At 43.0% G+C, this 16500-nt stretch overlaps 1 protein-coding gene across 2 annotated transcripts in view; it reads left to right on the forward strand.

Moving 5' to 3' along the window:
• Nucleotides 1-9098, forward strand: part of SLC27A2 (solute carrier family 27 member 2) — a 52391-nt gene extending 43293 nt beyond the window's left edge. For both annotated transcript variants that reach the window (XM_060098367.1, XM_060098368.1), the window contains 5 exons: nt 317-407; nt 1261-1459; nt 2956-3053; nt 7843-7973; nt 8922-9098. In XM_060098367.1, the coding sequence (XP_059954350.1) occupies nt 317-407; nt 1261-1459; nt 2956-3053; nt 7843-7973; nt 8922-9098 (696 nt within the window). The remainder of the gene's footprint in view (nt 1-316; nt 408-1260; nt 1460-2955; nt 3054-7842; nt 7974-8921) is intronic.
• Nucleotides 9099-16500: the final 7402 nt, after the last annotated feature.

Here is a 16500-nt window from a genome sequence, read left to right on the forward strand (position 1 = left end):
TTATGTTGAGTGAAAGCAGCAGATACTAAGGCATATATTTATTTCACTTATTTGATGCTTAAGACTACTTGATGGCAATAAAAGTCAGAATAGTGACTTGATAGAAAGGGGCAGGAGGAAACTTCTTAAGGTAATGAAAATGTTTAGTGTCTTGATCTGGGCAGTAGTTACATAAGGGTATGCATATGCAAAAATTCATCAAGCTGTACACTTAAAGTATGTGCACTTTGTATGCTTTATGTATGCTATGCCACAATAAAAAAGAAAACTTTGTGAAAGAATATGTGCTCAGAATGATCCATTTTAATTTTGCTAGAAAGTCATAACTTATGAGCTGATTAAATATGATGTGGAGAAAGATGAACCCGTTCGAGATGGAAATGGATATTGCATCAAAGTTCCCAAAGGTACAGTGGATTTTTGTTCAATTAACCTGTGCCTTTTCTTACCTTAACTAAGTGACTCTTAAGAACTAACATATCACTGCTTAAATGAACACATGGTAAAATTTATCAGAGTGGGGGAAAAAAAGAGGTTTATTTTCGTACTCTCGGAAATAGATAAATTCCAAAAGATAGTAATTTACCACTACACGTAATAGAACTATAATTGGAAACCTAGCTTAATAATTTCTTGATTATGAGGTAAGCATTTTGCAAAAGGGGATATGTAATTATGATTGCAAAACTACAGTTAGCTTTAACGGGCCTTTCCTTTAAGCTTAAACTACTATGCATTTGTCTAATTGTGTGTGTAAATCATTATTCAGTGAAAGATTAGTATTAAAAGAATTACAAATGTGTAGCCATAGAGAATAATGTACTCTGTGTGTGTGCCTGGTGTATATATGTGTGTATATGATGTACATGGAAATACATGTACACATGCATGTAAAATGACTCTTCCTGCAGCCAGCTTGTTGCCACTGGGTTGTATGGCATCAGTTTTAAAAGAAGGTTAACACTAGGGCCTCCCTGGTGGCGCAGTGGTTGAGAGTCCGCCTGCCGATGCAGGGGATACGGGTTCGTGCCCCGGTCTGGGAGGATCCCATATGCCGCGGAGCGGCTGGGCCCGTGAGCCATGGCCGCTGGGCCTGCGCATCCGGAGCCTGCGCATCCGGAGCCTGTGCTCCGCAACGGGAGAGGCCACAACAGTGAGAGGCCTGCATACCACAAAAAGAAAAAAAAAAAAAAGAAGGTTAACACTAAAATTTGCCTACTGCTAGTACATAAAATAACAATTTACTTTCTTCTGTCTTAGGTGAAGTTGGACTCCTGGTTTGCAGAATCACACAACTCACACCATTTAGTGGCTATGCTGGAGGAAAGACTCAGACAGAGAAGAAAAAACTGAGAGATGTCTTTAAGAAAGGAGACGTCTATTTCAACAGCGGAGATCTCTTAATGATGGACCACGAAAATTTTATCTACTTCCACGACAGAGTTGGAGATACATTCCGGTTGGTTTCTCTGAAGTGTTGAGCCAAAAACAAACACGTGCACAATTTGGCTTACTCCTAAATTAGAGTCACATTCCACTTTGGTTATGGTACTCCATTTCCTTCTATCTCTTTGGCGTGTCAATTCAACCTCCTGTATTCCCAGAAAACAAGGAGCAAAATACATAGGGTATCACTCTGCAATGCATAGTTATCTTGGTTGAGCAACACCAGATGAAACTAGGAGAAAAAACCTGTGTCTGATTTTGGGCACCTAAATAACTTAGTCCATCCAATTCCTCCCATTTATCCTCAATTATTACCAGTCACTCAGGTCAGCCAGGGATTTTCATACTGTTTCCAATCATGAGGCTTTTTCTCAGATAAAATCAAATCAAATTAATGTGAAGCTGATCTAGTTGAAGAGGAGGTGAGAGTTCTGAGCCCCATCTGCTCCTCTCCCTCCCACTCTCCATTCCCAACCAGATGCTTTCCCACAGAACCCCCAAGTCAGCACAGTGGAGTTTGAAAGTCATCATAATAGACCATGAAATTAATTCTCAGCAACAGCATGGTCCTCCAGCTTCATGACATTTCTGTTTAACCAGCTTCCTTCCCGTATAAACTCCCTCAGGCCAGACCCTGTGTCTGCTTGTTCGCCCCCCAGCACCTAGTACAGTGATTCCTTTTTGCATGAATGAATGAGGAAGAGATGGAAGTTGTCTGTCTGTAGTAGAAAGAGCATGGATATGAATGAGAAGAACTCAGCTCCTCTTACCCCTGAGCAGCTGTGTTATCAGGCAGGTAATCTTTCTGCACCTCAGTTCCTTCACCCATGAAATGAGGGCCCCAACGATCCTTAGGGTTCCTTCCATCTCTAATATCCCATGACTCTGGATCTATATCATTATTTTATGCCACCTTTATGTTACTAAAAAAGATACTTCTGGGAGATCTAAAGAATTTTTAAATGTAAGACAAAATTTAACTCTTTATTAAAAGAAAAAGTAGCATCTGATTGGGCACTAACATTATTCTCCCTACAAATAGAGTATGATATTTTCTTTCTTATTAAAAGCTTTTTCATTGCCATTAAGACCCTAAAATACAAGTATGAAATTCTAGTTATTAGAAATTTACTAACTGAATTAAATAGCAGCCAAAGTTAGTGAATGAGGGAAGTGAGAGACCTAAACACAGCAAAAAGTCATTGAGATTTATTTTTGATTTCTAGTGCCTTTCTTAGGCCAAGCCCATATTTTAACATTAGAACATCATTCTGTGTATCACATTTCACGTGGCAACATTAAAATTCCACATTTTATTCTTTAGGTCTATGCCTTTGTCTTTCATGCCTCAAGCAGGGTGCCTCTCCCATGACTAAGTTGGAGAGTTTGGGGGCCAAGGTGAGGAAGACAAGCGCAGCCACCCCACAGAGGTCTGGAGGAAACACCTGTCACAGACAACCTGCACCGCAGACCACCAGTGACCTCTGCTAACCTTGCCTTTTCTTCCAGGTGGAAAGGGGAAAATGTGGCCACCACTGAAGTTGCTGACATAGTAGGACTGGTTGATTTTGTCCAAGAAGTGAATGTTTATGGCGTGTCTGTGCCAGGTATGCGCAAGATATTATAAATCAATGCCAAAACTCCTACACTAACTGAACATAATTTTAATCCCCAGGCAAAGTTTGTCATCACTTCCTCCTGCCAGCTGGAGAATCAAACAACTCTTTCCCAGCCTCCTGGGAGTAAGGGGCTTATGTCTGGTTTATGTGCCATTATAAATCAGACAGGTCAGTACATCTGAACCTGGCCTTCCTCTGTGGTTCACTCTCCAGCTGTTCTTGGGCTCTCAAGCAAGCCAAATCTCTCCATGATGGAGGGTCCATGCAGCATTTGGCATGCCTCAAGAAAAGAGGTATCATGCTTGAGAGCTTGGAAGTGGTATCTTGGCCTCTGAACTGGGAGGCACAAATAAGAGCACGTCCCGTTGCTAGAGGAAAAAAGCCAGGAAGGAGCTGATTTTTTCCAGACTCTTCTTTTAAACCAAGTCCCTGACCCCAGCTTGCTCCACTGAGTTTCAGAATCATCACACAAAGTGCTGTCACCAAGCCTCTGTCTGCAGAGATGCCTCTGCCAGCAGAGTGGGGAGGGTGAGGTCTGATTTTGGGTCCTGGCTCCAACACCTGCTGGCTGTTTGACTTCACACAAATCACTAAATTAGAGATAATACCAATCCTGCAGTTAAGATTGTCGAGACAACTAATTCATTTTAATTACATAAATACTAAATGTATACTTATCAGACATGTACATGAGGGTTGTCATGAAAAGAAATCATTTTAATTATAGATGTCAGAGAGAATTAAAACTTCCAAATCACTATCCAAATATAAGGTACTAGGGGAATTGGTATTCCCTAGAACTCAGTATTTGGGATTCTCATCTATACTCAAAATGGACATCCCAAAGTCCCTTTTACCTGAGCTATGATGGTTTCACATGACATTGTGCTGTCCTTTTATTTTTTAAAGAATATTTGAGGCTTTCTCTTGCCTGCTCCTCTCCAACCCGGTGACAATGACTTGACAGGAAGTGTAGCCACATCTCAGGTCAGAGTCCGAGGGGTGCAGAATACTTCTCATGTTGGATTTCAGGCTGAATTAACACAAGGGCCCATGTTGTGGTTGTCGGCCATGGCACCATGCTGGCCTCTCACAGACCCCATCTGGAATATGTTGCATGCCCTTCTAAATGCTGGATTTTTTTAAGTAACAATACAAAAGAATGAGTATGAGAAGGTAAGAGAATATGGGAAATGGAATGGAAAGGCCTAATCCACTGCTCTTCAAAGTGGTGTCACCTACAGATTGGCACTTGCCATCTACCTCTACAAGGATCAAATTATGAGCCGCTATAGCTGCTGACTTTCAACACACCCTGAAAGGAGTTCAGGGTGGAGATCAGGAATGAGGTACTCTGTGCTCTGGGAAAAACTGGCAGAACAGGTCTTCAGATAGATATTTTCAGGAGAAGATTTTATGAGCCCAATTCTTGCATCTCCTCTTATCTAAAAAAGCACTAAAATCCTTCATGGTGACATCTGCTCCTTGTGACTAGCAGAAACCTTCTGCAAAAAATATGTGCCTTGGGCTTCCCTGGTGGCACAGTGGTTGAGAGTCCACCTGCCGATGCAGGGGACACGGGTTCGTGCCCCGGTCTGGGAAGATCCCACATGCCGCGGAGCAGCTGGGCCCGTGAGCCATGGCCGCTGAGCCTGCGTGTCTGGAGCCTGTGCTCCGCAACGGGAGAGGTCAAAACAGTGAGAGGCCCGCGTACTGCAAAAAAAAAAAAAAAAAAAATGTGCCTGGTTGCATGTACTCCCCCTTCACTAAAATCCCATGTGTACTGACCTTCTGCCCTACCTCTTTGGAGCAGTGTCTCAGAGCTATCTGAAATGCTGTCTCCCAGGCTATAGTCCTCATTTTGCCCCCAAATAAAATTTAACTCACAACTCTCACGTTGTGCATTTTTTTCATTTGACAGTAGGTTCCCTGGACCAGCAACAGCATCATCGCCCAGGAGCTTGTTAAAAATTTGATATTTCTCATGTTAAAAATGCCCACCCCAGAACTACTGAACCAGAATCTCTGGGGTGGAGCCCAGGGAGCTGTGTTTTAACAAGCCCTCCAGTGATTCTTAAAACAAACGAAGTCTGGTTTTGGAGTGATGAAAATGTTCTAGAGCTAGATACTGGTGATAGTTGCACAACACTGTGAATGTACTAAATGCCACTGAACTGTATACTTTAAAATGGTTAAAATAATGAATTGTATGTTTTACCACAATTTTTAAAAAACACTGAAGTCTGAGAAGCATGGAGGCCTAGCAGTTCTGAAAAGTTAGCCAGTCATCAGAATCATCTGGGAAACTTTTTTGTGTGTGTGGTATGCGGGCCTCTCACTGCTGTGGCCTCTCCCATTGCAGAGCACAGGCTCCAGACACACAGGCTCAGAGGCCATGGCTCATGGGCCCAGCCACTCTGTGGCACATGGGATCTTCCCGGACCGGGGCACGAACCCGTGTCCCCTGCATCGGCAGGTGGACTCTCAACCACTGTGCCACCAGGGAAGCCCTTCTGGGAAACTTTTTAAAGCCCAGATCTGGGGTTTGGGACCCAATCTTTGTGTCTTTTTTTAATTCCCAAGTGGGTCTACCACCCAGTAAAGTTTAGGAGCCATTGATATAGATCAAAGAAGAGGAGGCTAATGGGTTTCAAATGATTGGGAGACAAGTCAGGTAGAACAAGGAGCAGCTGTGTTTATGTTGCACTGGAGAGCAGAATAAAATGGATGGATTGAAATGACCAGGGAGCAAATTTTAGCCTGAGAACTCTCCTGTAGCCAGAGGGACCAACAACAGAATGGTCCGTCTCCTGAGGCAGACAATGTCCCACCAACTGGGATGTGTAAAGAGGCTGGCTGTCCACCTGGGATCCTGTGAGAATTCTTACAGCAGTGAAAGATTAGAGATGAACCCTAAAGTCTCTCCTATTTTCAGATTCTGTGATTCTCAGTGCCACTCTTGCAGCCTAGAAATGTGGCAGGTCTATCTAGAGAAAGGCATCAGTCCACCAGGGTGATTCTCACTACCAAAGGGCTGAACAAGGCCTTCACATATCTCAGCTTTGGACCAGGAAGAAACTTCTAAGTTTGGGCCTAGAATAGAGATGACACCAGAACTGCCAAACTACTCTCTAGAGCTTTATATTATCAATAGAATTTTCTGCAGTGTTCTGAAAATATTCTATATCTGCACTGTCCAGCATGGTAGCCAATAGCTACCATATGGCTGTTGAGCACTTGAAATGTGGCTAGTGCAACTGAGGAACTGAATTTTTTATTTTATTTAATTATAATTAATTTTAATAGCTACATGTGACCAGTGGCCACCATATTGGATAGTGCAACTTTAGAGAACATCTGGCCCGAACTGCTGCAGACAGGAACCTTCCCCCTGGAGCTGAACTAGCCCCAGCCAACCTCTGGGAGTCAGGACAGAGACCTGAGATCCAACAGCCCCATTCGCCTCTCTGTTGGGCACTGCCTCTGCCAGAGCAAGAAGCAAGGAGCCAGTTGACACTGAAGATTTCTGTTGCATCAGCCTCTGCCTTAATTCTAAAAGGAGCTCATTGGAGACACTCAAGATTCCTGAGACTGGTACCTTGGAGACAGCTACCAGGGACCCCTAGAGAAAGAGGGTATGATGCCCTGCCTCCCTCCTTCAGATAAGAGGCAAAGCAAATGAGGATGCATTTCCTTTCCTATAATTTTTCCTCTTGTTTTCTGCCTTCTTTAGAGTCATGGGTAAACACACAATCACCATGGGAGAGATTTCAAAAGCTGGGGCCCAGGTGACGAAGGGCGGCTCCTTCCCCCTCTCTGATTACAGTTAAGTAGTTCAGGGAAGTGGACCTGGACTCCCACTGGGTCTGCCGGATCACGAAGAGGTATTAATATGTAATTACCACTGTCCTCACAAGAAAACAATGGTAATTGTTCTAAACACCGGGAAGAAAGAGCTGTTAGGATCTGTTTCCCCTGTGGAGAGCACAACCTCTCTGGACTAGAAGGCATCAAGGTGGGGAGGCGTGGTGCGGTGGGCACATACCGCTCAACCTTGATCTGCCTTCACCCTCCTGTCCTGCAGCCTCTCTGAAATGCAGAGGCAAAGCTATTAGGAACCGTGATTATATACGTCTCAGAGGTGCACATTTGTGCCTGGAAGCACAACAGACCTGACCTGCGACCCAAAGAACAACCTGAGCCCAGTTATCCTTGACAGGGGAGCAAGGGTTTTTCACCAGAGTCCAAAAAAATTTTTTAGCCACTAGTTCAACCTTTTTCCCTTTCTGGTGTTTACATCTAGGCTGCCAAGAAGGATGATGTCAATAAGCACAGGATCTTTAGCCAGCCTGCCTCAATTCCATTTCTGGCCCTGCCTAGTATTTGCTGCATGAACTTGAACAAGTCTTTTCTTTTTTTTTTGAACAAGTCTTTTAATGTCATTAAGCCTCACTTTCTTCACCTGTAAAATGGAGATAACCTTTGTACCTCTTCGTAAGGTTGTCATGAGGGTTAAATAAGACAGTACATAAAGCACACTTAGTAAAGGACCTGGCATGTAATAAAGATTCAGTCAATGTATAGCTTGTTGTTTTGTTGTTATCTTTAATTCACTTTAGAATTTAACTTCAACATATATTTGAAATAAAAATTCCAGCTATCCAAAAGTAACCCGTGCCATAATGCTGTCTCAGTTCTCTGTTCTTTGACCTAGCAAAGCATCATAAATAAAATAAATAGTTACAACCCACCTAATTTTTTCTCACTTTAACTCTAGGTCACGAGGGTCGAATTGGCATGGCCTCCATCAAGATGAAGGAAGACCATGAATTTGATGGAAGGAAACTCTTTAAGCATGTGGCCGATTACCTGCCCAATTATGCAAGGCCCCGGTTTCTAAGAATACAGGTGAGACCCCTTGTTATAAAGTTCAGTTATTCTCTCTCTTGGAGACACCTGCGTCTTAGGGAACAATTCCTCTTCTACCATGGAGAGCAAAACGGCCAAATTTTCACTACCCTTTCAGGAAGCTAAATGAGGAAGCCAAAATACCAGAAAATATAGCTAGCTGAAACCAAATCCTAATTCCTTTTTCCCTAAAACTACAGGCAGTTCATTCAGCAACAGTGTTAGCAAATAACTCACAAAGTCTGTTTGATGAGGTATAACAAACACATAAAATAGAAATGCTCCGACCCTCTTATTTATTGTTTCCATTTTTAAAGAATGGAAAAATCCACTGAAGTCCTGCACCTTTCTATGATGTGAACTTTAATTGGGCATCATTAGCCAGTAGGAACTACCAAAGGCTAAACTGTCACAGATAGAGATTTTTTTTTTCTTTCTCAAACATTAACCCCTTAGTTTAACACTCTCACTTTTGGACCTTGAGCTGTGTGATTCTGTAGCTGAAGATTTGAGAAAAGAAGTGTTAGATTACCAGATATTGCAAAGGTTAAATGGTTATTTCTGTTGATGTTCATAAAACACTGACATATGCTTTACAGTGATGGTTGAGAGACATAAAAGTTGAAATATCCTCAGATCATCACCTATTTATTGAAGAAGAAACAAGTCTTCAGTGTCACAAACAGGCTGGAAAAAAAAAGTTGTCTGTGTGTAGAAGATTCCTTTCTCCACCCCACCATTAATCAGAATATTCCAGTAATACTGGAAGCTCACCAAGTGACAGACTCTTCTGTCTGCAGCCTCTCTCTCCCCACATGTGATCGTCCAACTTTAAAGGAAAGAAAAATACCTCCACAGAGGGCCCCCTAATGGAGGTTCTGAAGACAGGATATCTTGGTATCACACAGAACCTGTTTTCACAGCTCTCAAATGATTGATGTTTTTCAGGACACCATTGAGACCACTGGAACTTTTAAACACCTAAAAGTGACCCTCATGGAAGAGGGCTTTAACCCTTCAGTTATCAAAGATGCCTTGTATTTCTTGGATGACAAAGCAGAAATGTATGTGCCGATGACTGAGGACATTTACAACGCCATTAATGATAAAACTCTGAAACTCTGATTATTACCAGGAGGGTAACTCAGTGTATTTCTAGAAAGAAACCGAATGGACCTAGTACAGCCACTTGATATAATCCCACTTTAATTTGATTGAAGATTGTGCAGTGCAATTTTTTTATGCATACCAGTAAGGGGAGACTTTTTAAAATTACACCCGAACCTTTGCAAGTGAAAAGATTTATATATAATTGTTTTTCAATTTGCACCTACTGTTTGTATTTGCAAACTAAGCTTGTTAGAGGGCGGATGTTATTTTTTAAAATATGTAATAAAATGGATGAACACCAACATATGCAATGGCACTTCTTCCTGACTTGATTCTAAATGCAAACCCTGACCCTGACAGTATCATTGGCAATTTTTCACAGGTGTCCCGTTTATCATGCTAATGGTATTCTAAGTAAAAAGTGGTAAGGAGTTGGGAGGTGAGGGGGTAGGTCCCCAGTGAACAACCCAATGGAAATCCAGCTCTAGTGTAAGGCCAACCCTACCCCCAGAAGCATCCTGACAACTGTCTACAGCATTAGCCAACAAGTGATAAAGCCACCTATAGTCTTTGAAGGAGCTTAAGTCTAGAGCATCAGAGCTCTATACATAAAAGGTATCCAGCAAACTTTTTAGCTATATCAAGGGCTGCAAACTCAAGTGTCTTCAGGATTTGTATTGGTAATGCGGATGAGAAGAGCAGGTCCCAAATGAACGTGGAAAACTTGGGGACAGCCACGACTCAGCTTCAGTCAGCTGATTTTTGTCATGGGGCTATAGAGCCCAGGTACTTCCAAGATCTTCTGATTATTCACAAAACAGAAATCCAGATATTTATGTGAATCTCCCAATTTTTAACATGTAAAGTCTCACATTTTTTATAATTTCCACTCACCCCAAAGAACATGCAACTGTGCACCAGAGAAGTCCCGGAGGTCCAGCTCACACCCTCAGGCTCACGTGCTCCTCAGTCTAGAGCTGGTTTCACTCCATAGCCAGTCTCCGGCCAGAGAGCCTGTTCAAGACCGAGGGCTTTTGGCGTGGCACGGGAGGATCTGGGAACAGCAAGGAGCTCTCTCAGACAGGCTCTTTGTCCTTACACTCAGCTGCCACCCTTTCTGAGTAGAACCCCACAAGCTCTGCATGTGTCAGTCACAGAGTTCCAGGAGCAGGCCTTGGTGGTGGCCCTCAAGATGACATATTCCTTACTAGAGCTTGTCCTAGGTCAAAGGAGCATCCTGCTCACTAAGTTCACATCTAGGAAGTGTGGCTCGAGTTCACCCCAGCCTCCCTAAAACAGGTAGAGTTTCCTTCCCTAGAGAACATCTTCAGATGACCAGGAGCTAGAAAGGAGCCCTAATTCTCCCTCAATTTAGTCCCTGAAAAGCCCCAGGCAAATGTATTCAGGGATTCTCAATGATACATGATGAGGGGCGGCCATCCCCACCCCCAACACAGTATTAGAAATATTTTTTAAACTCTCTCCACTTTTTTAGAGGATTCATGAAGACTCATGACCAGAATGCCCCTCATTATGCCCAACGGTAAACATTCCCTGAGCACTTCATATGCATAAGGGACTTGAGGATGGCCTAAGGAAAACTCTAGATATCACTGCATCTCTGTGAATTTACGCAACAGTTTAGAACAACTGTTGCTTGTGGGTCAGCATTTGGGAATTTTTGCAAAATTCTAGGTATCTCTGCTTTTGCTTTATTGATCTCCCTGTGAAAATTTTAACCCAAGTGATGGGAAATAGCCCAGTCTTTGCTTTTGAAAGTATAACATTGTGCAATTGTGTTACCTGGAATCGTGTTAAAGTGAATCAGGTTGTAAGCAGAGATTGTTAAAGCTGTGACGTCATTCTGTGTCACAGGGGACATCTTTTTTGGGTGACAGGTCAGCACTTACACCAATATGCAGAACAGTAGTGTTCTAGAACCAAAGCCTCCTGGGGCCTGACCACAGTTGACCCACATCTTTGACTTCCCAGTTAGAAACTCAGAAACTCTCCCTCCCAACCGGATGGCCTCCTCAGTCTCTCGCTTCCCCAAACTTCTGTGATTGAGGCCAGGAACCACAGCTCTACTGGGATGGATACAGACACCCGCACAATATCCTCAATACCTGGGTTTGCATATGTGTAAACAAAATCAAGCCATCCCGTGACAGATAATCCACTTTAAAGACAGATTTTTCTCTTTTAAAAGGGTCAAAAATTGTGTCCGCAGAAATGTCTGTACAATTCATCTTCCTCATTTGAAAGTACAAGTGGATTTTTTTAATACGCTAATACCCATGTAAATCATTCAACAGATCTCTGATTTCAGGTGTATTGTTTGGAGACATATAATGAGTCTCCAAACCAAAACTCATATAATGAGTCTCCAAACCAAAATGATTTGGGGGTAAAACTAGTAAATGTCAGCATCTGAAATGGAAGCTAACAAGAATCGGTATAAAAACACAGTGACCCTCCCTAAGAGATGATCTGTTACATGTGATGCTCGTTCATACATCAGCTCTACGAGCATTTAGTGGATCCCCGCTAAGCACCAAGAGATGAGCTCAGCACAGTATGATGGTGTTTTCCAAGCCTCTATCTGGGAAGTCATGTCAGGGTTTCAAAGAAAGCTGACTGGAAAGACCCCTAGAAGGAAGGCCAGAGTCTTTTCCATGTGTCTGAACTTTTCAAAAATAATTATTTTATCACTGCAGTTGGTGGGGCTGCACAAAGACTGTAAAGAGATAGCTAACAGGAAAGGTGTCCCTCAGCGTCACTGCGGCACTGTTCCAGGGGAGGCGGGCTGACTAGCCAACCCAGGTCTTCTAGTTGATGTGGGTGCTGTCTCCCCAGAGCGTACAGAGTGCCATGTTGTAATAAGGATATATAGCTGATGGTGCATTCCATTATGATTGGCAATTGCCCTCTGCATAGACATCATGCTTCTATGAAGCTGTAAGCTCCATGAGAGTAGAGAGTCCATCTATTTTGCTCAGCGTTATATTCCCAGTGCCTGGCACCAGGTAGGCAATAATTATCTATTGCTTTTTCATCAAGCAATCCTGATAAACATCTGGTTCCCTATGCAAGCTTTGCTATATGTGCATGGGCACTGGGGGAGGCATGTTGGAGGCAGAGAAGATGAGCTAAATAGATGGTCTGAGTCTCCTAGTTCAGGCACAGCAGTGAGTCTCAAACTTGACTGCTGATGAATTGGGAGACTGGGATTGACCTATATACACTAATACGTATAAAATGGATAAGGAATAAGAACCTGCTGTATACAATAAACAAATAAAATACAATTCAAAAAAAACCTTAACTCTTAAAGGTATTTTTCAATAGTTGAATTTATAATGAAGAGAGTGACACTTTCATCATAACAGTCATTAATCTAGAGAAAGAATTTTGTAAGAGAGGACTTAGGAGATTGATATAGTCTAAAATAAACTATTTAAAGCTTTAAAAAAAAAAAAGAAAATTGAGCACTGAGAGTCACCTTCACCAAGAAGTCTTATTAAGACACAGACTGATGGGCCCATTCCCCAGAGTTGAAATTAGAATTGGAATTTGCAGTTCTAACAAATTCCCAGGTGATGCTGATGCTGCTGATCAGGGGCTGCATTTTGGTAAACCACTGACAGACAGAAAACCATCCTGAGTTACACATCATGTGTGCTTAGTTAGTGTACTTCACTTCCTCGGACATGGATTATCTTTTATTAACTGAAGCTCAGACCTTAGATCTGGTGTGACTCAAAGTGCAGGCGTCAGGAAAGGCCTAGTAGAAAGCAGCACTTTGTCATCTTTAGCCTGAAATTGTTCTTGAAAACTCACATTAACAGTGTCTATTTACTAGATACACACATACGTATTATTTGCTACAGCAAAACTAAAAGCAATCCTAGAGAGTGTCTAGTCAAACCTCTTTGTTTGATAAAAAGAAAAAAAAAAGCCTGGGGAGGTGACGTACATGCCTAAAGTCACACAGCTCATTGGCATCGCTAAGCTCCTGCCTAGCACTGACAGAAGACCAGAGGGTGGTCCCAGGCCAGCAGTATCAGCATCAGCTGGGAGCTTGTCAGACATGCAAATGACCAGACCCCACACCAGACCTACTGAGTCAGAGCCACTGGGGATAGGCCCAGCAATCTATGTTTTAACAAGCCCTCCTGGTGACTCTGAAGCAGGCTCAATTTGAGAACCACTGGCTTAGAGCAGGGCTTCTCAAGTTTTAAGGTGCATAAGAAGCACCTGGGGGTGCTTCCCTGGTGGCGCCGTGGTTGAGAGTCCGCCTGCCGATGTAGGGGATGCGGGTTCGTGCCCCGGTCTGGGAGGATCCCACATGCCGCGGAGCAGCTGGGCCCGTGAGCCATGGCCGCTGAGCCTGCGTGTCCGGAGCCTGTGCTCCGCAGCGGGAGAGGCCGCAACGGTGAGAGGCCCGCGTACCGCAAACAAAACAAAACAAAACAAAAAAAGAAGCACCTGGGGATGCCAATGCTTCTAATGCACGCATCCCTCAGAACAGCAAGCAGCTCTAGAACAGTACTTCTCAAACATTGCTGCACATTAGAATCACTTGAGGAGCTGTCAAAAATCCCAAAGCCCAGGCCCATCTCATAACAGTTAGATCAAGATTTCTGGGAGTGAGAGCCAGGCATCAGTACATTTTTTAAAGACTCCTAGGCGATTCCAGTATGCAGCAAAGTTCTGCGACCGCCGATTGAGAACAAGGGTAATATGAAACTATAAGGTCTTGACAAAGATTCTCTCCCCGACCAAACTCTACCCAGGCTCCTCTGAGCCCTCCTCCCTACTAGGCCTCAACCTTGGCCTATAAAGACTTGAACAAAACAGTAGCATAATTTCTAACAGCTCAAGGCCACACCCCTGGGATGATCCTACATCCCCTTAAAATGCCTGCCTGAGAAAACACAAGGCTGCCAAAAGATTTACCGTTTATTCCAACCAACACCTGAAGACAGGGCCCCTGTCCCCCAGCCTCTGTGGGAGGGTAGGAGGCTAACTTCCATAAGCATCAGTTAGCAAACCCAGATGGGCTTCCCATGGACCAACCCCCTCTTCCTGCTTTTTGTAATTTTTCACTTCCCTGACTCTACTAAGTCCCTGCGTGCATCCTTCCTGTTCCCCCATTCTCCTTCTAAAATGCCCAGTGACCGCTGTACAAATCAAGTTGAGCCCAATTCACGCCAGTCGCTTTTTTCTATTGCAGTAGTTATTACCGATTAAAAATCTGTCCTGACGGGATTTCCCTGGTGGCGCCGTGGTTGAGAGTCCCTCTGCCGATGCAGGGGACGCGGGCTCGTCCCCCGGTCTGGGAAGATCCCATGTGCCGCGGAGCGGCTGGGCGCGTGAGCCATGGCTGCTGAGCCTGCGCGTCCGGAGCCTGCGCGTCCGGATCCTGTGCTTCGCAGCGGAAGAGGCCGCAATGGTGAGAGGCCCGCGTACCGCAAAAAAAAAAAAAATCTGTCCTTACTACTTTAACTAGTGGCCAGCTTTCTTTACCTTTAACACTGTTAATATAACCAATTTCAGAACCACTCCTTGTAAAAGCACCATCTGAAATGGAAAGAAAAAGATTTTTTTGGCCTATGAACTCACCATGGGTAAGCTGCTTGTGAGCACAGCTTTTATTTGACTATAGTGTGCAGAAAAAAAAAAAAAATGTACAAGTTCCAAACCTAGAGAGGGAACATTTAACTGTAGTAAAGGACTAGAGGGGTCTGCTGAATGGTGAACTTCTGATCAAGGACAACCATGAACAGTATGGTCTGCTGGGAATAGCATGGGCTTTACTGAGGACAAGGAGACCTGGGTTTGCCCACGTATAAGCTGTATGACCTGTGGCCTCCGTTTTCTCATTTATAAACTGTAAGCCACAGTGCCTAACTCAAGCTGTCTGCCTTCTTCATACCAAGGGCTCCTCCAAACTCTTTTTCTCACAATTAAAGTCAAATCTTCAGCACACTAAAAAGCAAAATCCCTAAGTACATTCATTTAGGTTCCAGAACATGCCCTGGTTAGTTAATCATTATTTCAGTGGTCAGCAAAGGAAACCATAAACAAAATGAAAAGGCAACCTATACACTGCAAGAAAATATTTGCAAATGACACTACGGACAAGGACTTAATTTCCAAAATATAAAAGCAGCTCACACAACTCAGTAACAAAACAAAACAAACAACCCAATCTAAACAGACATTTCTCCAAAGAAGACATACAGATGGACAATAGGCATATGAAAAGATGCTCAACATCACTAATCATTAGAGAAATGCAAATCAAAACTTCATTGAGGTATCACCTCACACCAGTCAAAATGGCCATCATTAAAAAGTCCACAAACAATAAGTGCTAGAAAGGATGTGGAGAAAAAGGAACCCTCCTACACTGTTGATGGGAATGTAAATTGGTGCAGCCACTATGGAAAACAGTATGAAGGCTCCTCAAAACACTAAAAATAGGGTTGCCATATGACCCAGGAATCCCACTCCTGGGCATATATCTGATTAAACTATAATTCAAAAAGATACATACAACTCAATGTTCATAGCAGCACTATTTACAATAGCCAAGACATAGAAACAACCTAAATGTCCATCGACAGATGAATGGCTAAAGATGTGGTACATATATACATTGGAATATTACTTGGCCATAAAAAAGAATGAAATAATGCCATGTGCAGCAACATGGATAGACCTAGAGATTATCATACTAAGTGAAGTTAGTCAGAAAGAAAGAAATACCATATGATATCACTTATATGTGGAATCTAAAATATGACACAAATGAACTTATCTATGAAACAGAAACAGATTCACAGACATAGAGAACAGATTTGTGGTTGCCAAGGCATGGGAGGGGGGAGGATGGTTTGGGAATCTGGGATTAGAAGATGCAATGTATTATATATAGAATGGATAAGCAACAAGGTCCTACTGTATAGCACAGGGAACTATATTTTACCCTGTAGTGAACCATAATGGAAAAGAAAAACAAATATTTCAGTGGTCAATTAAGTGACACAGGATATGTTTTTTTCAGGGACAAGCACAATTTATTTCCACATTATATTTCATGAAACTTGAAAGTTTCAGTGTCACAAGCTTTCAGTGTCACAAGCTAAACCACAGAAGCTGCCTGTCAATACACCACCCTAGACCCTTTCTCTCTGACCAGCCTGCTGGAATCTTCCGGATCATGCTGGCTTAAACTCTCTATTTGTATCCTATCATAGGTCATGAACTTCTATGAGAATCTGATAAGAAATCATTGGTTTTCTCCCAAGAAAAATGCACATAAATATAAGCACATAAATTCAGCATACAATTTTGAGGGCTGCAGAGACTCCCTGAAACACATTCATGGACTCTGGCTGAACCCCCTGGT

This window comes from Mesoplodon densirostris, chromosome 4 (genome assembly GCF_025265405.1).
Source record: "Mesoplodon densirostris isolate mMesDen1 chromosome 4, mMesDen1 primary haplotype, whole genome shotgun sequence".
Classification (NCBI taxonomy): domain Eukaryota; kingdom Metazoa; phylum Chordata; class Mammalia; order Artiodactyla; family Ziphiidae; genus Mesoplodon; species Mesoplodon densirostris.